The 23650-nt window shown below is 43.0% G+C and overlaps 2 protein-coding genes across 2 annotated transcripts; one reads left to right on the top strand and one right to left on the bottom strand.

The window, feature by feature from the left end:
* The first annotated feature begins 359 nt into the window (after positions 1-359).
* chaf1a (chromatin assembly factor 1, subunit A (p150)) lies at positions 360-17002 on the top strand. The gene is made up of 16 exons (XM_058074098.1): positions 360-632; positions 1289-1327; positions 2595-3160; positions 5290-5352; positions 5468-5712; positions 5814-5895; positions 7839-7907; positions 7982-8199; positions 8280-8448; positions 9899-9979; positions 10144-10245; positions 10319-10568; positions 12653-12806; positions 13882-14206; positions 14289-14361; positions 16237-17002. The coding sequence occupies exons 1-16, from the start codon at positions 569-571 to the stop codon at positions 16347-16349; spliced, it is 2613 nt and encodes an 870-aa protein (XP_057930081.1). The 5' UTR covers positions 360-568; the 3' UTR covers positions 16350-17002.
* A 778-nt stretch (positions 17003-17780) lies between these two features.
* Positions 17781-23552, bottom strand: ubxn6 (UBX domain protein 6). The gene is made up of 11 exons (XM_058073128.1): positions 23378-23552; positions 22764-22924; positions 22621-22685; positions 22405-22533; positions 22241-22338; positions 22090-22165; positions 21910-21994; positions 20588-20807; positions 20366-20496; positions 20146-20294; positions 17781-18781 (listed from the first exon to the last, which is right to left on the bottom strand). Exons 1-11 carry the CDS (start codon positions 23458-23460, stop codon positions 18656-18658), a joined length of 1323 nt encoding a protein of 440 aa, XP_057929111.1. The 5' UTR covers positions 23461-23552; the 3' UTR covers positions 17781-18655.
* Between the last annotated feature and the right edge of the window lie 98 nt (positions 23553-23650).

Below are 23650 nucleotides of genomic sequence, written 5' to 3'. Positions count from 1 at the left end.
TTTCCATCGCAGACGACACACATCTCTGTATTGTCCCATTTGCCGGTGAAGCCTGAACGCAGCTAACCGAACTCTGTAGCCAATCGGAAGCATCTTCGACAAAGTCGTACATCTTCGGTTTATAACTCAGGGTGCCCCCGAGGTGGGCGTTGATTATTATGTACAAACTAATATACATATATAGGTTTACAAAGTGGTGTGATTTACGTTGCGTTTTAAGGCCGATCGATTGGAACGTTAGCACCAAACATTTCCTCGTCAACTCTACTCGACAAATGCAGTTATGTGAAAATGCGCTGCCGTGAAACACAAAACAAACGCACCCGGCGCGAGTGCTTTCCGTCCCAACTCTGACCAATCAGCTGTGCCCGGTGACGCAAGTGACATACTCCCGCCAATTCCGACTGCGTAGCGCGAGACAGGCGGCGGGGAAGCAGAGGCGCTCTCTGTTGAAACAAATGACCAATACATGTCGGTTGTTTAAGCAACAAACGTATACATTTTTATTATTTCCACGACGTGTGTGCCGTCATATCCAAACTCCATCCACTGGAAAAAAGTAGTTAGGATGTTGGCGGCAGAAACACCATCGGTGGAGGGACATTTGGCTGCATCTACACCCCGAAGACGAGGTAATGCTAATGTGACATCGAACTAGCTAGCTTGGAGTTTAATGTTACAAATGGTGTGTCTAACTTCATATTTTTTTATTAGAAATTGAGTCGGTTTGTCTTTCCTGCTTCATACTTCCTACTACTACTACTGGTGGTGTGCTAACAATGTATGCGTACTTTGTATGTGCGGCAAAACTTACGAACTAGCTTGTTACGGGGTTAACAATATGGCTGCCGAGTAAACAGTGGACGGTCGCACAGCGTAAAACGCAACTACGCACTCCGGCAGGCTGGCGCTCTTTCCCGGTGAAAAAGTGTCCAAAGTACCGGGAGTCGACGCTGAAGTTGTCTTCCAATTCGACACTTGAGGAGACATTTAAAGTGGAATTGACGTAACGAGCAGTGCTAGTGTTTGTTTTTTGACACTCGGTGTTGTATTTGTGAGTGCAATAACTGCACATTTTTAATTTTTTTTAAACATCTAGTCCATATTAGACCTGGACCACTTTGAAAACCACGAGTTTTTTCCCGTGTTTTTGAATGTGAAAAATATGTGACATGTTTCACTGCTATTTTAGCCGACTGTACTGTTTGTCTTTGTTCGTGAACTAATCATTAATTGAATATGGAGTGATGTGTTCCTGTCAGTGAATGATGTGTGCTGTGTTTTGCAGGTATGGACTGCAAAGCAAGCAACAAGAAACTCATACAAGGTAAAATGTACAGGAGATGCACCACTCATTTCATTCAACACCAGCATTAACAGCTGTGGCTGTAGGCACCCGTCACCGGATGGCAGAGATGCATGTGTGTTATTTATGTAATATGTATTATGTTTTTCACATTCCATGAGATTCTGAACTCGTTTTTTTTTTTAATTAACTTGTGGCGACTCTGTAATCAGGAAAAAGCTTAAAAAAAAACAAACGCTATAGAAGGCTATATTAACAAAATAAAACTTATTATAAATTATTAATTCATTACTTTCCACCGCTTATCCTCACAAGGGTTGCAGGGGTGCTGGAGCCTATCCCAGCCTTCTTCGGGCGAGAGGCGGGGTCCACCCTGGACTGGTCGCCAGCCAATCCCAGGGCACATATAGACAAACAACCATTCACACTCACATTCATACCTATGGACAAATTGGAGTCGCTAATTAACCTAGCATGTTTTTGGAATGTGGGAGGAAACCGGAGTACCCGGATGCACGGGGAGAACATGCAAACTCCACACAGAGATAACCGAGGATGGAATTTAACTCGGGTCTCCTAGCATGTGAAGCCTGTGTGCTAACCACCCGGCCGCTGTGCAGCCCTGGTTCAGTGTATTTTTCATCAAAATAGTAGTCATGCTAAAATGTTGTGTTGCTGCTGGATGTTCACAGTATATGTTCACATATAGACAAACAACCATTCACACTCACATTCATACCTATGGATAATTTGGAGTCGCTAATTAACCTAGCATGTTTTTGGAATGTGGGAGGAAACCGGAGTACCCGGAGAAAACCCACGCATGCACGGGGAGAACATGGAAACTCCACACAGAGATGGCCGAGGGTGGAATTGAACCCTGGTCTCCTAGCTGTGAGGCCTGCGCGTTAACCACTCTTCAGCCTTTTCATCAAAATAGTAGTCATGCCAAAATGTTGTGTTGCTGCTGGATGTTCACATTATCCGAGTGATAATATTGTGGGGGTGCTGGAGCCTACATGTGTCTTACATTTGTATTTTACTTGATTTAGCCATTTTGTAACTTGAACAGGCTTCAAGACAAGACATTTACTTATATGCATATTTTTTTTTATGAATGAAAAATACATGTTAATTCATTAGCAATTGAATTGCTGTTTCTAGTTGGCATCCTTTTAGCATATCGGCTACATACCGTAAAGGCCCCAGCTAGTACTGGAGCATTGGCGTATGAGATTGTACTATAGTATAGTTATAGTAAATGTGTATTTGTATTGTTTGCGTGCAGCTCGCCTCCCCTTCAAGCGTCTGAACCCCGAACCCAAAGAGAACGCGCTGCCCAAGCGTCCTCGTGCACACGCCTGTCCTGAGCCACAAGCCTCTGACCTGGAGAACCACGAGTCCTCTCCGCTCAACGCGCTCAGTCGACCCCCTTTGGTCAACGGCCGAGGCCCCCTGGATGGCTTCCTTAACCGCGGCCCCCCCACAGCAACTGACCCCGTCATAGATCTAACGGAAGACACCATGTCTCCGGTCAAGATGTCAGATGCCCCTGCCGCAATCGAGCGCAAGTTGAAAGACAACGCAAGCGCAAGCACGTCCCCCAGGAAACCGAGCGGTGCGCACCACTCCGCTGACGTGCACACGTTAGACTCCACACGCGTCCCGGCCAATAAAGATGAAGCCAAAGAAGCGGAGGGTAATGGCGGCTCCATGCTTGACACGACACAGGACTCAGACAGCGAGCCGGAGGAGCTGAACACGTCGGAGAATGTTTCCATTTTGGGGAACAAGTCATCCAGCAGTTCCACACACGACAGCTCGCCAGAGGGGAGCGAAACCACCATGCCCACGGTACGTAGCCACACCACTACGACACTACGCGCGGTGACCCTGGAAAGCCGCCGCAACGGAATAATTACTCATTTACGTTTGCTTGCTTTTTACTCCTTTCCACGCTCACTTGCAACAAACACGCACGCACATGGAAATTTATAACGGTAGTTTGTTTTTATTCATCATGCGGCTAATGGATTTGATTATCGCGACAAGCCCAACTGCATGCATAAAGACTTGAGTATAGGCCGATACTAATAGGACTGTTTTGTTTTGAGGCTTCGAACCATTTCAGTCAACTGGTTCGAGAATGGGTTCATTTCTTGAAGCTTCATGTGCACACGAAACCACCTGCTGGCCTAGGATAGAATTACAGGCGGATGTATCTTCATGCGTGATGCATTGAATTGGCTCTTGGAAATGATTATGTAATACAAAATATTGTTAACCAAATGATTAATCTACAAAGTGTAGGATAAAATATACAGTACAGTAAACCTCGGATATATCGGATTCAATTGTTCCCACTGGCTTTGTCCGATATAAGCGAAATCCGTTATATGCGTATACCGGAAAACGCATATATCGGATTTATATCCGGTATATGCGTAAATGGGATTTTATCCGTTCTAAAAAGGCACTTCCTTGACTATGTTTCCAATGTACCTGGACTGGGCAATGAAAAGAGACGTAAGGTAATGAGAATTGAACTTTATTGGACTCTGAGCATAACAAATTGTTAATTAAGCTAGGCCCTGTTACGCCCGTCAGGCCTACGTTATTTCCAATAGTGAGGTTAAGATCTCATTCACTGCTGTGCTAGTATTATTGACGTCACTCACTTTTATATTTGTCCTAAATCTGGAGCCAGGAGAAAGACAATAGCCAGTGACATCAACAAGATTAGCATAACGATGCGGCCATCCGATATATGCCAGGGAAATTTCATGGAAATGCATTGGAACGGGACTGGAGATTTTGTCCGAAATAGGCGAAATCCGTTATAAAAAATCCGATATATGCAATGAATTTTTATTGGAAATGCATTACAGAAAAATCGGTTCTTTTTTATCTGTCCGTTGTGAGTGAATTTCCGATATATCCGAGGTTTACTGTATATATAAAATAATGAATGTTTTCTTGTTCATAAATGCCATGTATCATGTGATATGGCTAGCTTGGTGCATGGTTGTGTTGGTAATACTGTAGTACTTTCTAGCTGGCTCCATATCTTGTCTCTCTGAAGTCCAAACTAACGTAACCGTATAGTAACCAAACCATCGACAAACACTATCCGCACGCTCAACCCACATTTTAATGTTTAAGCCTGAGGGGTTTATATCGCTGAGTGACAGGCAAACATGGCGGCAAATTCTGAACCTTTTCCCGAGGGCAGCGAGGCTTCGGACGTCATCGATTCCGGCCCCTCCCACCAATGAATCAAGCCTCGGTACACGCTTCGCGAAAGTGCCCACTCGATTACTCGGCACCTCTTGTAACATCACTACTGTTTTGTAGTGTTGAATGTTTGAAAAGGCTTAAGCAAGAAGCCATATTACTCACAGAACCATAGCAAGTATGTAAGAGTATGAGAAAATACTAATATTTACTTCACCATTACGTTGTATAGTTTTATTTAGGCCCCTATGAAATATCTGTTTTAGAATTGTGTTAGTTCACCAGATTTTTGTCACGGTGAATAAAATGTTTATGTAAATGACAAAAATCCTTACTTATATCGATCATTACATTATCGTCCGATTTTTCCCCAATACTTCAAAAAGGGATGAAGCTGGTAGTGCAATTGGACAGGATGCGGCGATCAGTTTTGAAGGCTAGAAATGTGTTGAACGTCTCTTGGCTATTTTCTATTTTTGGGACTTTAAAGCTCTGTGCTATTTAGTTAGCATGCTATTGTGATCACGTGGGTTCTGCATGCGTGATAGACGGGGAGTCTGGAATTGATTGCTGGTATGTGAGCGCTAATATCGAAGCTTTTCCATGCAGGCTGGTATCATCTAGCTAGGGGAATGTTGCTATGCTATGTATGTTGTTGACTTGCGATTACACACTTTTTTTTGTAAGTGAACCTTGTCTTGAGAGGTTCTGTTTATTCATTAAAATCCTAATGATATTTATGTCCCTAGGAGCCGGCAACGACTCCTAAAATTCCTGCAGATGAGAAAAAGATAAGAAGACGCTCGTTAAAGGTGAGCAGTTATTATTATTATTATTTTTTTTTTTAAAGTCATTTCCACCATGGGCCGTGCTGTGCCCGGCTGCGAATGAAAAGAGCGCCTAAAGTCTCCTTTTTCGCCGCTGCAGAGTCCACAAGCGCAAGAGGAGAGGCTTCGGGTGCGCCAAGAGAGGGAGCGGCAGAAGGAAGAGGCCAAGGCCGCCAAAGAGAAAAAGAGGGAAGAGACCCGCAAGCTGAAAGAGGAGCGTGAGAAGGAGAAGCGCCAGAAGAAGGAGAAAGACGGGCAGGAGAGGCGGGAGAAGAAGGAGAAGGAGGAAAGGGAAAAGGCGGAGAGGCTGAAAGCAAAGGAGGAGCAGCGCAAATCCAAGCTGGAGTGAGTGACCCCCCCCCCCCCCCCCCCTTGCACGTTCTCTCCGAACCCGATGCACTGATGTCCTATTTTGGACCGCTAAATGATGCTGACACCTCCCCCAGGGCCAAGCTTGAGGAGAAGCGTAAGAAAGAGGAGGAGAAGCGTATGAAAGAGGAGGAGAAGCGCATGAAAGAAGAGAAAGACGTGAGTGTTTCAAACCTGCATATTTAGTACTGTAGTACTGTTTAGTACTGTACCAGGAGCCTTGCTGTACTGTACAGTACAGTTGTACTGATGCATTTATTACAATACCACCGTGAGAACTAAAAAGGGGGTATCGTTCTATCTGTCTATCGTTCTATCTGTCTATCGTTCTATCTGTCTATCGTTCTATCTGTCTATCGTTCTATCTGTCTATCGTTCTATCTGTCTATCGTTTGTTCTATCGTTCTATCTATTGTACTATCGGTCTATCGTTTTGTCTGTCGGTCTATCGTTTTGTCTGTCGTTTGGTCTGTCGTTCTTTCCATCGTTCTTTCCATCGTTCTTTCCATCGTTCTTTCCATCGTTTTATCATTCTTTCCATCGTTTTATCGTTCTTTCCATCGTTCTTTCCATCGTTTTTTCGTTCTTTCCATCGTTTTTTCGTTCTTTCCATCGTTTTTTCGTTCTTTCCATCGTTTTATCGTTCTTTCCATCGTTCTTTCCATCGTTCTTTTCATCGTTCTTTCCATCGTTTTATCGTTCTTTCCATTGTTCTTTCCATCGTTTTATCGTTCTTTCCATTGTTCTTTCCATCGTTTTATCGTTCTTTCCATCGTTCTTTTCATCGTTCTTTCCATCGTTCTTTCCATCGTTTTATCGTTCTTTCCATCGTTCTTTCCATCGTTCTTTCCATCGTTTTATCGTTCTTTCCATCGTTCTTTCCATCGTTCTTTCCATCGTTCTTTCCATCGTTCTTTCCATCGTTTTATCGTTCTTTCCATCGTTCTTTCCATCGTTTTATCGTTCTTTCCATCGTTCTTTCCATCGTTTTATCGTTCTTTCCATCGTTCTTTCCATCGTTCTTTCCATCGTTCTTTCCATCGTTTTATCGTTCTTTCCATCGTTCTTTCCATCGTTTTATCGTTCTTTCCATCGTTCTTTCCATCGTTTTATCGTTCTTTCCATCGTTCTTTCCATCGTTTTATCGTTCTTTCCATTGTTCTTTCCATCGTTTTATCGTTCTTTCCATCGTTTTATCGTTCTTTCCATCGTTTTATCGTTCTTTCCATCGTTCTTTCCATCGTTTTATCGTTCTTTCCATCGTTCTTTCCATCGTTTTATCGTTCTTTCCATCGTTCTTTCCATCGTTTTATCGTTCTTTCCATCGTTCTTTCCATCGTTTTATCGTTCTTTCCATCGTTCTTTCCATCGTTTTATCGTTCTTTCCATCGTTCTTTCCATCGTTCTTTCCATCGTTCTTTCCATCGTTTTATCGTTCTTTCCATCGTTCTTTCCATCGTTTTATCGTTCTTTCCATCGTTCTTTCCATCGTTTTATCGTTCTTTCCATCGTTCTTTCCATCGTTTTATCGTTCTTTCCATTGTTCTTTCCATCGTTTTATCGTTCTTTCCATCGTTCTTTCCATCGTTTTATCGTTCTTTCCATCGTTCTTTCCATCGTTTTATCGTTCTTTCCATCGTTCTTTCCATCGTTTTATCGTTCTTTCCATCGTTCTTTCCATCGTTCTTTCCATCGTTTTATCGTTCTTTCCATCGTTCTTTCCATCGTTTTATCGTTCTTTCCATCGTTCTTTCCATCGTTCTTTCCATCGTTCTTTCCATCGTTCTTTCCATCGTTCTTTCCATCGTTTTATCGTTCTATCGATCTATTTCTTATTTTCTGTTGGTGTAACAACTAAATGTGTGTGTGTGGAAACGACGATTTTAGGGAACATTAGTTCCGCCTCATTAACTTCGATGCATCTAGGTAGGAACCAAAAAGGAAAATCGTAGGAAGTTATGTTATTGTTATTGTAGGAGTATGTTTGACGCCATATAACTTAAGCATCCTCCTCTCAGCTTGAACGTTTATTTGCTCTTTCCATCCATGCACCTTGTGTTCAACAGTGCTTTCATGTCTGCAATGTGCTGTTTTTCTTTTAGCGTCTGAAAGCTGAGAAAGCAGAGATTACCAGGTTTCTACAGAAATCCAAAATCCAGGCAGCCCCAAAGGTGAGTAGAGCTCAAGTCCGCGTACGCGTTTGTTTGTTTGTTTGCAAGTCTCTTGAATCCAGTTTTCATGTCAGACTCTGGCGGCCGCCTGTGGGAAGTTCGCTCCATTCGAGATCAAAGACAACATGTGCATGGCGCCACTGTGCCGGGTTCAGTTCGAGGAGTCGGCCCTGGAGGATCTGGACCGGTACTTGTCTTACCCCAGTGACAGCCCGTGCTCACTGAAGGACTGGATCCAGCGGAAGCCTCGCTGGTCAGGCCCTACCCGACCCAGACCGCCAAACCCCGTTAGGTGAGACATGCGGATTATTGTACTGTATTGTTTGTCCCATACGGTACTTGTGGCTCACACATCCGTGCGTTGTTCTTCAGTGACTGTGTAGTCGTGGACGGGCCCAAAGGAGACGGCGTGCCGGACCGCAAACAGTTCGGACCCATGAAGCTGCTTCTGTTTCACGAGAACTACCGACCGGCTTACTGGGGCACTTGGAGGAAGAAGAGTTTGCACATCACACCACGCTGCCCCCTCAGGCAAGACAAGGTGCGGACATTGCAGACGCCGTGTACTAATCCTAACCACTACAATACCTCCTACTCCTTTGAGATATTATGAAATGTATATGCTGATATTATTTTTCAACTGGCCATATAAGCGGCGGTTAGCGCGCAGACCTCACAGCTAGGAGACCAGGGTTCAATTCCACCCTCGGCCATCTCTGTGTGGAGTTTGCATGTTCTCTCCGGGTACTCCGGTTTCCTCCCACATTCCAAAAACATGCTAGGTTAATTAGCCACTCCAAATTGTCCATAGGTATGAATGTGAGTGTGAATGGTTGTTTTTCTATATGTGCCCTGTGATTGGCTGGCTGGCCACCAGTCCAGGGTGAACCCCGCCTCTTGCCCAAAGACAGCTGGGATAGGCTCCAGCACCCCCGCGACCCTCGTGAGGAAAAAGTGGTAGAAAATGAATGAATGAATGAATATGTATGTATATATGTATCATTAAATTAAATTGTGTAAGTGGTCATAATGGTGCACAGCGGACGAGTGGTTAGCGCGCAGACCTCACAGCTAGGAGACCAGGGTTCAATTCCACCCTCGGCCATCTCTGTGTGGAAGTTTGCATGTTCTCCCCGTGCATGCGTGGCTTTTCTCCGGGTATTCCGGTTTCCTCCCACATTCCAAAAACATGCTAGGTTAATTAGCCACTCCAAATTGTCCATAGGTATGAATGTGAGTGTGAATGGTTGTTTGTCAATATGTGCCCTGTGATTGGCTGGCCGGCCACCAGTCCAGGGTGAACCCCGCCTCTTGCCCAAAGACAGCTGGGATAGGCTCCGGCACCCCCCGCGACCCTCGTGAGGAAAAAGCGGTAGAAAATGAATGAATGAATATGCATGTATATAGTATGTATCATTAAATTAAATTGTGTAAGTGGTCATAATGGTGCACAGCGGACGAGTGGTTGGCGCGCAGACCTCACAGCTAGGAGACCAGGGTTCAATTCCACCCTCGGCCATCTCTGTGTGGAAGTTTGCATGTTCTCCCCGTGCATGCGTGGCTTTTCTCCGGGTATTCCGGTTTCCTCCCACATTCCAAAAACATGCTAGGTTAATTCGCCACTCCAAATTGTCCATAGGTATGAATGTGAGTGTGAATGGTTGTTTGTCTGTGTGTGCCCTGTGATTGGCTGGCTGGCCACCAGTCCAGGGTGAACCCCGCCTCTTGCCCAAAGACAGCTGGGATAGGCTCCAGCACCCCCTGCGACAAGTCTGTTGCTCTTTAAATCTGTTTTTAATGTTTTAAAACATTTTATACATGACTGCTGTGCCCCGCCCCGCTTTTACTCATGTTTTAACTGTGTATAAACAAATTAATGTTGTATTTTAACGTATCGTTTACTTGTTTTATTCAACTCCATTTTTCTGTAAAGTGTCTTTGAGTATTTTGAAAAGCGCTATATTATTATTTTCTTTATTTATCTACTGCAGGATTTGTTGGACTATGAGGTGGACAGCGATGAAGAATGGGAGGAAGAAGAGCCCGGGGAGTCCCTCTCACACAGCGAAGGGGTGAGTTATCAGGATTGAATATGTAAAATAAGGTCAAAAGTTAAAATAAGTATATGATAATAAATCGGGATAAATGTAAACAATCCACCAGTACTAGCCTGGACTTTTTTTTTTTTTTACCACAAAGATTTACATTCCTAATTGAAAGGCGATATTACTTTCAGGAGGATGAGGAGGAAGGGGGTGAGGATGATGACGATGATGACGACGGCTTCTTCGTTCCTCACGGATACCTTTCGGACGACGAGGGGGCCCTGGAAGAAGAGGTACGGGAAGGAGCTACGGGTTTGTTTCTAAACCGCCGCTCCCCGCCTCTCACACGCACGCGCTTCTCTGCAGGACGGCGGCGACCTGGAAAAGCAGAAGCTGCAACAGAAACTGAAAGCGCGGGAGTGGGACGAGCTGATGTCCACCAAGAACAAGATGAAGGTGTTGCAGCCGCTGGTGCGGGGATGCATCTGGGAGGGGGAGGCGCCTCACTCTGACCTCCTGCAGCCGTACGCCGTGTGCGTCATCAAACCTTTACCCAAAGCGGCCACCAGCCCCAACCCGCAGGAGCAGACTCTAAGTTGTGCTGGAGAAGTGCAGTGTAAGTATGATTGTACTGACAGTATCTATACTGGATGCATGATTACCGTAATTTCTGGACTATAGGTCGCACAATGCAAAACATGCATAATTAGAAAAAAACACACATAAGTCGCAGTGGAGTATAAGTTGCATTTTTTGCGGGTAATTTTACAAACTTGACCAAAACAGACATTACGTCCTCTTGGAAGGCAAGTTCTAATATTAATAAAAGAATATAGAACAAGCTGAATAGGTATAAGATATGCTAACACAATGCTTATTCAGATACACAAAAAATAAACAAACAGAAAAGGTGTCCAGTGTTTATGGAACATAAACACTTTTTTCATTTATAAGTCGCTCTGGAGTATAAGTCGCAGGAACAGCCAACTTATGAAAAAAATGAGACTTATAGTCCAGAAAATATGGTAGTTTTTTTTTTATTTATAATTCGCTCTGGAGTATAAGTCGCAGGAACAGCCAACCTATGAAAAAAATTGAGACTTATAGTCCGGAAAATATGGTAGTTTTTTTTTCATTTATAAGTCGCTCTGGAGTATAAGTCGCAGGAACAGCCAACCTATGAACAAAATTGAGACTTATAGTCCGGAAAATATGGTAGTTTTTTTTCATTTATAAGTCGCTCTGGAGTATAAGTAGCAGGAACAGCCAACATATGAAAAAATTGAGACTTATAGTCCAGAAAATATGGCAGTTTTTTTTTTTATTTATAATTCGCTCTGGAGTATAAGTCGCAGGAACAGCCAACCTATGAAAAAAAAATGAGACTTATAGTCCGGAAAATATGGTAGTTTTTTTTCATTTATAAGTCGCTCTGGAGTATAAGTCGCAGGAACAGCCAACCTATGAAAAAAATTGAGACTTATAGTCCGGAAAATATGGTAGTTTTTTTCATTTATAATTTGCTCTGGAGTATAAGTCGCAGGAACAGCCAACCTATGAAAAAAATTGAGACTTATAGTCCGGAAAATATGGTATTTTTTTTTTCATTTATAAGTCACTCTGGAGTATACGTCGCAGGAACAGCCAACCTATGAAAAAATTGAGATTTATAGTCCGGAAAATATGGTAGTTTTTTCATTTATAATTCGCTCTGGAGTATAAGTCGCAGGAACAGCCAACCTATGAAAAAATTGAGACTTATAGTCCGGAAAATATGGTAGTTTTTTTTTCATTTATAAGTCGCTCTGGAGTATAAGTTGCAGGAACAGCCAACCTATGAAAAAAGTTGAGACTTATAATCGGGAAAATATGGTATTTTTTTCATTTATAAGTCGCTCTGGAGTATAAGTCGCAGGAACAGCCAACCTATGAAAAAAAGTGAGACTTATAGTCTGGAAAATATGGTAGTTTTTTTTTTTTCATTTATAATTCACCCTAGAGTATAAGTTGCAGGAACAGCCAACCTATGAAAAAAATTTAGACTTATAGTCCAGAAAATATGGTAGTTTTTTCATTTATAATTCACTCTGGAGCATAAGTCGCAGGAACAGCCAACATATGAAAAAAATTGAGACTTATAGTCCGGAAAATATAGTAGTTTTTTTCATTTATAATTCGCTCTGGAGTATAAGTCACAGGAACAGCCAACATATGAAAAAATTGAGACTTATAGTCCGGAAAATATGGTAGTTTTTTTTTTCATTTATAATTCGCTCTGGAGTATAAGTTGCAGGAACAGCCAACCTATGAAAAAAATTGAGACTTATAGTCCGGAAAATATGGTAGTTTTTTTCATTTATAAGTCGCCATGGAGTATAAGTCGCAGGAACAGCCAACCTATGAAAAAATTGAGACTTATAGTCCGGAAAATATGGTAGTTTTTTTTGTTTATAATTCGCTCTGGAGTATAAGTCGCAGGAACAGCCAACCTATGAAAAAAATTGAGACTTATAGTCCGGAAAATATGGCAGTTTTTTTTTTTATTTATAATTCGCTCTGGAGTATAAGTAGCAGGAACAGCCAACCTATGAAAAATTAAGAACATAATAATATGACAAGACGTGGTTTAAGTTTTCAATGTTAACCAAGGTTCCACTGCACATACTGTATATGTACTTATTCTGGTCAACTTTTCCTCAGTGCTCAGAGAGCTGCTGCCGCTGTTGCACGGCAACCTGAACAACAGCAAAGCCATCATCGCAGAGTTTCAGGAGTTTTGTCGTCAGCAGACGTCGTCTTCCACGTCAACCGCAGGACCGTCCACCCCAGACAGATCACCTGACATGCCCACTCGGTAAAAAAAAAAAAAAAAACAAGTCATCAGTACAGACTTTCACGTTTCAGAAAGCATTTGGTTCCATCAAGGAACAAAGCTATGGAAAGTCATCTTTAGGGTAGTCAGTGTACAGCTTGCATGGCAGTATAGATGATGTATCAATCACAGTCAGACACAGTATACAGTACAATATTTAGCTCATGATACCATATACTGGACCTGTAATTTCTGGTGTTTAAGCCGCACCCACTAGATTTAGAGAGAACATCAAATTTGCACCAGAACCTGTTGCCGCTCTGGTCTTGATCCAGTCCAACTTGCCGCAAGGTGGCACTAGCCAAACTTATACCAATACCATCCTTTATGTCAGTGTTTCAGTAAGTCACTTCTTTTATTATTATAAATTATTCATTATAATTTATTATTATTTTATTTATTTTTTATTTTATTTATTATTATTTTAAGAAATATTTTTTTATTATTTTCTCATTATTTTCTTATTATTATAACACCATTATTATTAAGATGTGTTATGTGTTATTATTAAGATTATTCATTATAATTTATTTATTTTTCTTAAATTATTATTATTTTAAAAATTATTATTCTTATTTTCTTATTGTTTTCTCATTATTATAACACCATTATTATTAACATTTAAGATGTAGGTTCCCAAACAGGAATAAACATGGACTACATTGCTGTCTGAAAGCCCAACACAAAGTGACGTAGTGCGCTTGAACGCCCCATGATGTGAACATTCAGTGCAGAAGAAAGGAGATAAACAGGAAGATGATACATACTAATATCGTTAAATGACAATCAATGTTTGGATTTTTTTTCTTGTAAAATTACTGCTAATTTTTAATATGTTTGTTGTTTAGTGGAAGTTTTCTCTAAGAAATGACATTTGGGTATAACGGCACCTGTAGAACACCACGCGAACAGTTCACGTGATAACTAGCCTTGTATACAGGAAGTTCTTGTAAACAATAGCTTAGGTGTCGTAGATATGTGTGTAGTCCAAAATCCTGTATGCTATGTACATACGTACATATACAGTACATAAATACTACGTGTGTATTTCCTGCAGGATACAGCTGAGGCGTCTCATCAAGAACAACGCCGTGTATGAGAAGCGCGCCGCCTACCGACGCTGCTGCTGGTACGTGCATGCCGACGTGCTCGCCCGCTTTTCCCTGGAGGCTCTCCCGGTGCCGTGCCAGTGGTCCTACCTGACCAGCGGCGCTCGAGAGGAGTCCTCCCGTGAAGAGAAGCAGGCGGCCACAGGCTCCCAAGGAAACTCCCCCGCCACGCCTCAGAGGTCCCCCGCCACGTGCTCGTCTTCCAACAAGAGAAAAAGCGCGGGCAGTATGTCCATCACCAAATTCATGAAGCGATGCAGAGACCCCGAACAGGTTATTATTATTATTATTATTGTTATTGTTATTGTCCTGAATGCTATGGGACTGAAACTGTCTTGGTCATAACCCCCATCAGATGGAGGCAACGGAGGCAGACGATGAGGATGATGACGACGATGACGACTGTGTAGTTGTCTCCATACAGAGCAGTGAGTTGCTGATCATCTTCCTCCTTTATATTTTATATTTTCATGGAAATCCTCCTTCCTTTGTTCACTTCCTGCTTTCCTAATATAGTTTAAGTTTTTTTTTTTGTCAAATCAGTTCACAGTTCCACATGTCCAAAAGGAGTAGGAAGAAGCAAAGACCATCTGGTACTTTTACAATCAGTAACTGTTACATTTGTTCACTTCCTGCTTTCCTGATATAGTTTAAGGGTTTTTTTTTATAATTTTTTTTTTTTGTCAAATCAGTTCCCAGTTCCACATGTCCAAAAGGAGTAGGAAGAAGCAAAGCTTATTAAATCCTACCCCTCCATCTGGTACTTTTACAATCACTAACTGTTACATTTGTTCACTTCCTGCTTTCCTAATATAGTTTAAGGTTTTGCTTCTTTTTTTTTTTTTTTTTTTAATTTTTTTTGTCAAATCAGTTCCCAGTTCCACATGTCCAAAAGGAGTAGGAGGAAGCAAAGCTTATTAAATCCTACCCCTCCATCTGGTACTTTTACAATCACTAACTGTTACATTTGTTCACTTCCTGCTTTCCTAATATAGTTTAAGGGTTTTTTTTTATAAAAAATTTTTTTTTGTCAAATCAGTTCCCAGTTCCACATGTCCAAAAGGAGTAGGAAGAAGCAAAGCTTATTAAATCCTACCCCTCCATCTGGTACTTTTACAATCACTAACTGTTACATTTGTTCACTTCCTGCTTTCCTAATATAGTTTAAGGTTTTGCTTCTTTTTTTTTTTTTTTTTTTTAATTTTTTTTGTCAAATCAGTTCCCAGTTCCACATGTCCAAAAGGAGTAGGAGGAAGCAAAGCTTATTAAATCCTACCCCTCCATCTGATACTTTTACAATCACTAACTGTTACATTTGTTCACTTCCTGCTTTCCTAATATAGTTTAAGGTTTTGCTTTTTTTTATTTTATTTTTTTTGTCAAATCAGTTCCCAGTTCCACATGTCCAAAAGGAGTAGGAAGAAGCAAAGCTGATTAAATCCTACCCCTCCATCTGGTACTTTTACAATCAGTAACTGTTACATTTGTTCACTTCCTGCTTTCCTAATTAAGATTTTTTTATTTTTGTCAAATCAGTTCCCAGTTCCACATGTCCAAAAGGAGTAGGAAGAAGCATAGCTTATTAAATCCTACCCCTCCATCTGGTACTTTTACAATCACTAACTGTTACATTTGTTCACTTCCTGCTTTCCTAATTAAGATTTTTTAAATTTATTATTTTTAAAAAATTATTTTTGTCAAATCAGTTCCCAGTTCCACAGGTTTAAAAGGAGTAGGAAGAAGCAAAGCTTATTAAATCCTACCCCTCCACCTGGTACTTTTACAATCAGTAACTGTTACATTTGTTCACTTCCTGCTTTCCTAATTAAGATTTTTTTTTATTTATTATTAAAGAAAAATATTTGTCAAATCAGTTCCCAGTTCCACAGGTCTAAAAGGAGTAGGAAGAAGCAAAGCTTATTAAATCCTACCCCTCCATCTGGTACTTTTACAATCACTAACTGTTACATTTGTTCACTTCCTGTTTTCATAATATAGTTTAAATTGTTTATTTATTTATTTTAATTTTATTACCAAAGTACAAGGTGATACGATCATACAATGACATAATCTAGACTAGAGACTAGACCCGCCTCCGACTAGCCCCAAGCCACAGTTTGGGGTGTGCAAGCGAACTTATTGAGAGGGGCGGGACCTTCTTCTACTGCGGAGTGGCAGCAAGCTGGTGCGGGAATATTAGGTAGTCCAGATGCCTCAAGTACGCCCCCACAAGGTGTATTTCTTTCTGGTCGGTCTCACCTTGTTAACGGGACGAAAGCTGAAAGCGTTCTTGTTCTCTGCAGGCGCAGCCAGAGAGAACTCCTCCATCGAGGGTGACGACGTGATGGAAGTCACGCACTCGGGAAAGGCCGCTCTCCCGGAGGCCAGCGCCGCTCCCACCTTGGCCACGGCCTGAGAATTCACGGAATTCCGAGATAAAGCACCACACTGCTGCTGCAGGTCTGCTCACACTGACTTCACCTGCTCAACATTGCGCCGCGGACGGGCATCAAACCTCACAGGTGCGTTTCCATACGCAAAACAGCATTATTTACGGTTCTTACAAAGATCTGCATTGTAACCTTCAAATACTTCTTTTCGACACACACAAACCGGATTTTACCGAGAAATGAAAAATTCCTGTTTATTTCTAACCTTGCCAGCTGACTGGAGTAGCCAAGAGATGTTTTATATAAATATGTATTTTGTATTTTGCAACAATACTTGAACAAGAGCAAATTCATTAAACAAGAATAAAATGGCTGCAGTTGCTGATTGTGGTCCTGCCAGAGGTGGCGCTGTTGTACATCTGACGTGAAATATTGATTTTTTTTTAGCATTTCTAATAATCTATCAAACAACTGAGCCGCCACTACAATTTTAACTCTTTCTCAGTCTTTAATATCTGCTATGATATCAATCATACATAGTTGTATGAGTTATTTAGCAGTGTGGAAACCGTGGTGTGTACTGGGGGAACAAATGTTTTCAAATATGTTTATCTGAACTGGAAACTAAAAGCAAGCGTATTCAAGCGCCAGAGTCCACGCCGAGTACACTTGGCAGGTCTGTACTCCCGGACAAGTGCCGCATTATCTTGCACCGTGGATGCAGAGCGGAATAAAAGTTCTCCTCTCATTCTGTGTGGAAGTGGTATATTTTTGGCTTCTTTTTGGTCTGTTTCAAACCACTTTTTAAGTTTGGAATAAATCAGAGGCTATTTAGCTTGCTACGGATAAGGCGGCAGCTGTCTGGTGTTGTGTAGCGTAGTTAGCGTTGCACATTGTTGTGTAAAGAAAGCCGGCGGGAGTGTTAGGTGTATGTATGGTAGATGGCTGCCATGCATATCCATCAAGCGATTAAAGTTTATAGTGAGGATGGATGATACTTTCCCAATGCTAATGTTTTGTAGTTTAAAGGTAGTTTGTGTCTGTGATACAGTGGTATGGAAAAAAGTATCCGAACCTTTTGGAATTTCTCACATTTCTGCATAAAATCACCATCAAATGTGATCTGATATTTGTCAAAATCACACAGATGAAATAAACTGTCTGCTTTAACTAAAACCACCCAAACATTTGTAGGTTTTCATATTTTACTGAGGATAGCATGCAAGTAACTGAACCATCACATTTAATATTTTGGTTTAAATTGTCTTCTTCGGCAGAGGGTTCAGGTATTTATTCCTCCCCCTTCTGTCATTGTTTGCATGCTATCCTCATTGAAATATGAAAACCTACAAATGTTTGGGTGGTTTTAGTTAAAGCAGACACTGTTTTTTCATCAGATCACATTTGATGGTGATTTTATGCAGAAATGTGAGAAATTCCAAAAGGTTCAGATACTTTTTCATATCACAGTATTTGCTAATATGAGTATAAAGGTGACTACGGATGTTATTTCGTGTATAAAGTGTATTTTTAGAAGGTGGTAAAAAGTTCTCCATTCAGTTCTCTAGTTTAGTGCAGGTGTGTGACGCCATCTTTATTATGTACAAGCAAAACAACAAAGTGCCGACTCCTTGTCGTTTCCAAAACAAAGACAAGAACGCCATCAAAGACAAACGGAAGTGTTGGAAGTTTGCCGATGGAGTGCCGGAGAAAGATGAGCAATGAAGAGGTAGTTTGTCGGAGCACATGAGAAGCATTTACTCAACACTGCTCTCATCCAGCTTCTAGAACTGTACATGGGCCCAAACCAAGTTCATTTGCTCTCAAGTACGACTCTTGACTTGGGGGGAGGACATAGTGTTTTTTTCAGGAATTCAAAGCAGGCATTAGTATACATCAGGTTTCCTTGAACCCTTTTCACACAGAACGCATCCATTCAGAGTCCATTGAGCATTCTTCCTGACGCAGATGCCAATATGGCGACCTGGTATCCAATAATACTGAAAACACAAACTGGTGCTGACGCAGGGGAAAAGGCTGGCTTTACATGCTGTGTAAAAGGAGCTACAGCTGGAACAGAGGGGGGACGCCGCCCATTGTTGACATAACATTTCTTCTGTTCTGTTGCGATCAAAAGCAATTGTTGGGAATATTATCTACATCCCAGATCCAGTAGCTTCTGTTTCTCCTTCATTTAGCTGTCAGCTGACAGCTCCGTTTGGGTGACGCTACCTGATGTTAGCATTTGCGGACAAGTAACAAGTACGCGCACGACGAGTCGGTTGATGAGGGTCCGTTTCAGCCCGGCGGCACCGGGAGAGAAACGCTCGGCTCAGCTCAGGGTCCGAATGTTTTGCAGCAGCTCTGGTTTGAGGATGTCGGAGCATTTTCCTCCTGCGGCCGCAATGTCTGCCTGCACGGCGCTATCCCAGGACAAGGACAGCAAAGCTGCGGGGACCTTTACGGGAAAAAAAACACACAAATAGAAGAGACGAGCTTACATTTGAAGTCCAGAGTGTACCGTGCCTCTCGCCCTAAAGACAGCTGGGATAGGCTCCAGCACCCCCACAAAAGTATCACTCGGATACTGTGAACATCCAGCAGCAACACAACATTTTGATGAAAAATATACTGAACCAGGGCTGCACAGCGGCTGAGTGGTTAGCACACAGGCTTCACAGCTAGGAGACCCGAGTTCAATTCCACCCTCGGCCATCTCTGTGTGGAGTTTGCATGTTCTTCCCATGGGTTTTCTCCGGGTACTCCGATTTCCTCCCACATTCCAAAAACATGCTAGGTTAATTCGCCACTCCAAATTGTCCATAGGTATGAATGTGAGTGTGAATGGTTGTTTGTCTATATGTGCCCTGGGATTGGCTGGCTGGTGACCAGTCCAGGGTGTACCCCGCCTCTCGCCCAAAAGACAGCTGGGATAGGCTCCAGCACCCCCACAAAAGTATCACTCGGATACTGTGAACATCCAGCAGCAACACGACATTTTGGCATGACTACTATTTTGATGGGCTGCACAGTGGTCGAGTGGTTAGCACACAGGCTTCACAGCTAGGAGACCCGAGTTCGATTCCACCCTCGGCTATCTCTGTGTGGAGTTTGCATGTTCTCCCCGTGCATGCGTGGGTTTTCTCCGGGTACTCCGGTTTCCTCCCACATTCCAAAAACATGCTAGGTTAATTAGCGACTCCAAATTGTCCATAGGTATGAATGAGTGTGAATGGTTGTTTGCCTATATGTGCCCTGGGATTGGCTGGCCACCAGTCCAGGGTGTACCCCGCCTCTCACCCAAAAGACAGCTGGGATAGGCTCCAGCACGCCCACAACAGTATCACTCGAATACTGTGAACATCCAGCAGCAACACAACATTTTGGCATGACTACTATTTTGATGGGCTGTACAGTGGTCGAGTGGTTAGCACACAGGCTTCACAGCTAGGAGACCCGAGTTCGATTCCACCCTCGGCCATCTCTGTGTGGAGTTTGCATGTTCTTCCCGTGGGTTTTCTCCGGGTACTCCGGTTTCCTCCCACATTCCAAAAACATGCTAGGTTAATTAGCGACTCCAAATTGTCCATAGGTATGAATGTGAGTGTGAATGGTTGTTTGTCTATATGTGCCCTGGGATTGGCTGGCTGGCCGCCTCTCGCCCAAAAGACAGCTGGGATAGGCTCCAGCACTCCCGCGACTCTCGTGAGGAAAAAGCGGTAGAAAATGTATGAATGAATGATTCCGTCACTGCTACAGTTCGGAACAAAGACAGCGGGAGAGGCCGCCATTTTTTTTTTTTTTTTTTAAGAGCGTACTAACCAGGTTGCACTCGGCGAGCGCGACATCTGATGACTCCTGTAGTTTTTGACCCCCCGGAGCGATGAGCTCAAAGGGCTGCCAGCCGTCCACCAGGGAGTCTCGCACGAAGGCGAACAGCGCCGGGAGTCGGTCCCAAGCGTAGAAGGTCCCTGTGGGTGGTCACATGTTACAAGCGAGGTCAGCTGATGCCGCGTGGTACGGCGGCGGCGTCGGCGCTTACCCTGCAGCAGGTTTCCATCGGGAAGTCGGACGCGCAGGAGCGTGTAGTTGTATTTCCTCCTCTCCCTCTGCTCGTCTCGTTCCCTCATGGCCTTGGTGCGGAGCATCGAGTTCTTCTCAACCAAATCACTCCTGAGAAACCACACAGACGTACACGAACCGATACAGGAGGTTGCCTACAGCCGCTTTCCGCTAACGTTCTTTCATATAGTTGGCGTCGTACCTCTGCTGCTGCTCCCGCTTCAGCTCCTCCGCGGTCAGGTTGTAGAACTCCGGCGGCAGCTCGAAACTTGTGGCGTTGTCCGACGCTCGGAACGCTTGAGCCTGCCGGTCCAGCTGAGCTCGGACCGGCTCGCCGCGCTGGAGACGATCCCGCCGCTCCTTCATCAGCTCCAGGGCGTCTGGACTCTGTTCTGGCAAGACCAGGAACTCCTCGTCCTCGTCTAGAGTCAAAACAAGATGCAGTATTTCAGCAACTCGTGCATAAGACAGATACCAGAAGAAGTACTTGGTACTACTCATTTTCTCTAGTACTTGTCTTCACTAGAGTATGCTGGAGCCTATCCCAGCTTTCTTTTTGGGCGACTTTCTGGCCCCTGACTTCACACCAAAGTTTAGTGGATGTGCAAGCCCGCAGGTTACTACGACACTAATAACACAGTGGTAACAAAAGTACCGCAAAGCATGCTGGGAAGCAACACAAGTGATGCTAGCTCCCTGAAAAAACGTATTTTCTGGACTAAAGGCCAAAAATGCATAATTAGGTCGAAAAAACATACATAAGTCGCATTTTTTGCGGGTAATTTATTTTACAAACTTAACCAAAACAGACATTACGCCATCTTGGAAGGCAAATTCTTATATTAATAAAAGAATAGAGAAGGTGTAAGATATGCTAACACAATAGTTAGCTACACAAAAAATAAACATGAACAGAAAAGGTGTCCATTTTTCCATTTATAAGTCGCTCTGGAGTATAAGTCCCAGGAACAGCCAACCTATGAAAAAAAGTGCCGGACAACAATATAAAACTACTCCGATTTTATGCTAACATTACTTTAAAAAAAAACAGGATCATCCTGTGTTTACTTTTTACAAGCACTTTGTCCTGTGAGAATCGCCAAACGGCTTCCCGCCCATTTCCTGCTAAAATGGCAGCCTGGCACGCATCTTTTGTCGTTTCAGATGGTGGGCGTAAGAATTGCGTCAGAAAGGGCGTGAATGTGGAAACATTCGGCTAAATCATTTCCTGGCAAAACACCATTACTCATCCCATATTTATTACGCTTAATTGGTTCCAGACCCCAAACAGAAATACTAAAAGAAATACAAATTATATATTACTAACCATCTTTATTAGAGAGCTCTAAACATTAAATAACATCCCTATAATTACCTTTACACCCCTATTACCAAATACAGTAGACATACATGGAAAATAAGACAATTAAAACCTGTTTACTTCCTTCTAAGTATTTCTTTTTTAACATTATGGCTCATTTCACCCCCCCATTTAAGTTCCCCGATAGCGGAACCGTGGATTACCTTGACCTTCCACAGGAAGCATGGCGCTGGTAAAGCCCAGGGCCTGCAGGAACTCCCGAGTGCCCTCCACTCCGCGTACTTTGTCCTGCAACACAGCGACACGCCCGGGAAAATACATACTACCGTGTCATTAACCCTCCAACCAATAGGGGGCGGCGGCGGGGGGGGGGCGGAACACACCTGAAACACTTTGTTACTCAGTTTAAGCTTCCTGTATTTGTCATCTGAAGGATTCTTGCATATGTTTTCAACATACCTGTATAGAAAAATTATTACATATTATAAATACTATGATTATATGTTTAAATATTTAATATTTAAATATTCTTACTTGCTTATGATGTCCACTGCGGCCTTCACTTTGTCTTTGTCTTTGTTAAAAGTGTGGATCATCATCACAGAGGCTTCCACCGCATCCTCTTCAAAGCGCTGACAAAAATTTGTTTTTGTTATTAATAAGAATATGATTCCAGTTGATCAATACGTGAGGCATACCATTAAAATGGCTTCTTTAATGTGGACGTCCCTCTGCGCCTTGGTTAAAGTGGCTCCCGTTAACGGGCAGGTGAAATACACACCCGACACCGAGAGACACCGACTGTCTTTGGAGGCAACGTCTGTTCCCTGCGCAGGCGAAGAACACCCGAACGTGTCTTAGAAGCCTCCATTGGTGCAGAAAGATGGGGAAAAAAAAAAAAACAAACAACAAACCTCGGCAGTCTCAGCTTTGTCTTTATCAGCCAGCGCCGCAGCCTCCGCCTCCAGTTCTCTTTTCACTGCAAACCAGCATAAATGGTTTCCACGATGCCAAACGGAGAAAAGCGAGCCACATCACGGACATTCGCGCATCTCACCCTGGTTCCTGATGGCGTCCTGGGAGGTGTGGACTTTGGGCCGCCGTTGCTGTTCAATCCTGGCCAGAGCTGCCGCTCCCGCACGCTGGGATCCCTCGCTGGGGGCATCTCGGTGCTGCTGCTTGGAACCGGAACTCCTCTGGTCTCTGTCAGGCTCGGCTCTGTAATACAGAGTCACAATACAGAGGTTATTAGTAGTCTTGTCGTATTACACGGAAAATGAGCAGGTGTGTCACAGATATTCATTAATATACACTGTCACCCCTAAAAAAATCTATAAATATATACAATAAATTAATAAATGACATGTCCTGATACGTGCAAAAGTACTATTATGCAGCAGCAAGTGTCACACATGGAACACGTGACTTAATGAGATTGCCTGGGATTTACCGTTAGCCGCCCAGCAATTAGACGCCGCCCACACCTGAGCTGAACGCATCATGACAAAATAACGCGGGGAAATAAAAGTCGACAACGGAACCTCCGCAATGAAACCCACACTTAAAATGAAATTGTTGTTTTTAGAAGGGAGTACCCAGAACGTCACTGCTATGCTATCATTAGCTGCTTGGCTAGCTAAAGCGACCGACATGAAAAAGTTTGCTACTTGCCTGCTGTCTTCCGTAAGCTTCTTCCCAGGCCCCGCCGATTTAAATTTCATGTCCTTCTTAATGTCATCGAAAAACTTCTTCATCTTTAGAAGCAAGAAGAAGAAAAAATAAAGAGAGGACTTGTGGCTGCTGAGAGACGACAACAAACCACCTCAGTGACGAAAGCACTACTTCCGTGTCGCGCTCGCGGAAGTGCTGCCACCGTGTGGTGGGATGACTTGCCATCGGGAAACCTTCATGAATGTAGGATCAAATGTCACCCGCTATTTAGTG

Source organism: Doryrhamphus excisus, chromosome 5 (assembly GCF_030265055.1).
Source record: "Doryrhamphus excisus isolate RoL2022-K1 chromosome 5, RoL_Dexc_1.0, whole genome shotgun sequence".
Taxonomy (NCBI): Eukaryota; Metazoa; Chordata; class Actinopteri; order Syngnathiformes; family Syngnathidae; genus Doryrhamphus; species Doryrhamphus excisus.
The sequence above is the reverse complement of the archived record's forward strand: the minus strand, read 5'-3'. Positions and strand labels throughout refer to the sequence as shown.

Excerpts from the sequence above, each read along its gene's own strand:
- chaf1a (XM_058074098.1), top strand. The coding sequence starts at position 569 with ATGTTGGCGGCAGAAACACCATCGGTGGAGGGACATTTGGCTGCATCT. Across the intron at positions 5,896-7,838 it reads GCATGAAAGAAGAGAAAGAC|CGTCTGAAAGCTGAGAAAGC; the intron begins GTGAGTGTTTCA and ends TTTTTCTTTTAG. Across the intron at positions 8,200-8,279 it reads AGACCGCCAAACCCCGTTAG|TGACTGTGTAGTCGTGGACG; the intron begins GTGAGACATGCG and ends GTTGTTCTTCAG.
- ubxn6 (XM_058073128.1), bottom strand. The coding sequence starts at position 23,460 with ATGAAGAAGTTTTTCGATGACATTAAGAAGGACATGAAATTTAAATCG. Across the intron at positions 22,686-22,763 it reads GGACGCCATCAGGAACCAGG|TGAAAAGAGAACTGGAGGCG; the intron begins GTGAGATGCGCG and ends GCTGGTTTGCAG. Across the intron at positions 20,497-20,587 it reads AAGCGGGAGCAGCAGCAGAG|GAGTGATTTGGTTGAGAAGA; the intron begins GTACGACGCCAA and ends GTGGTTTCTCAG.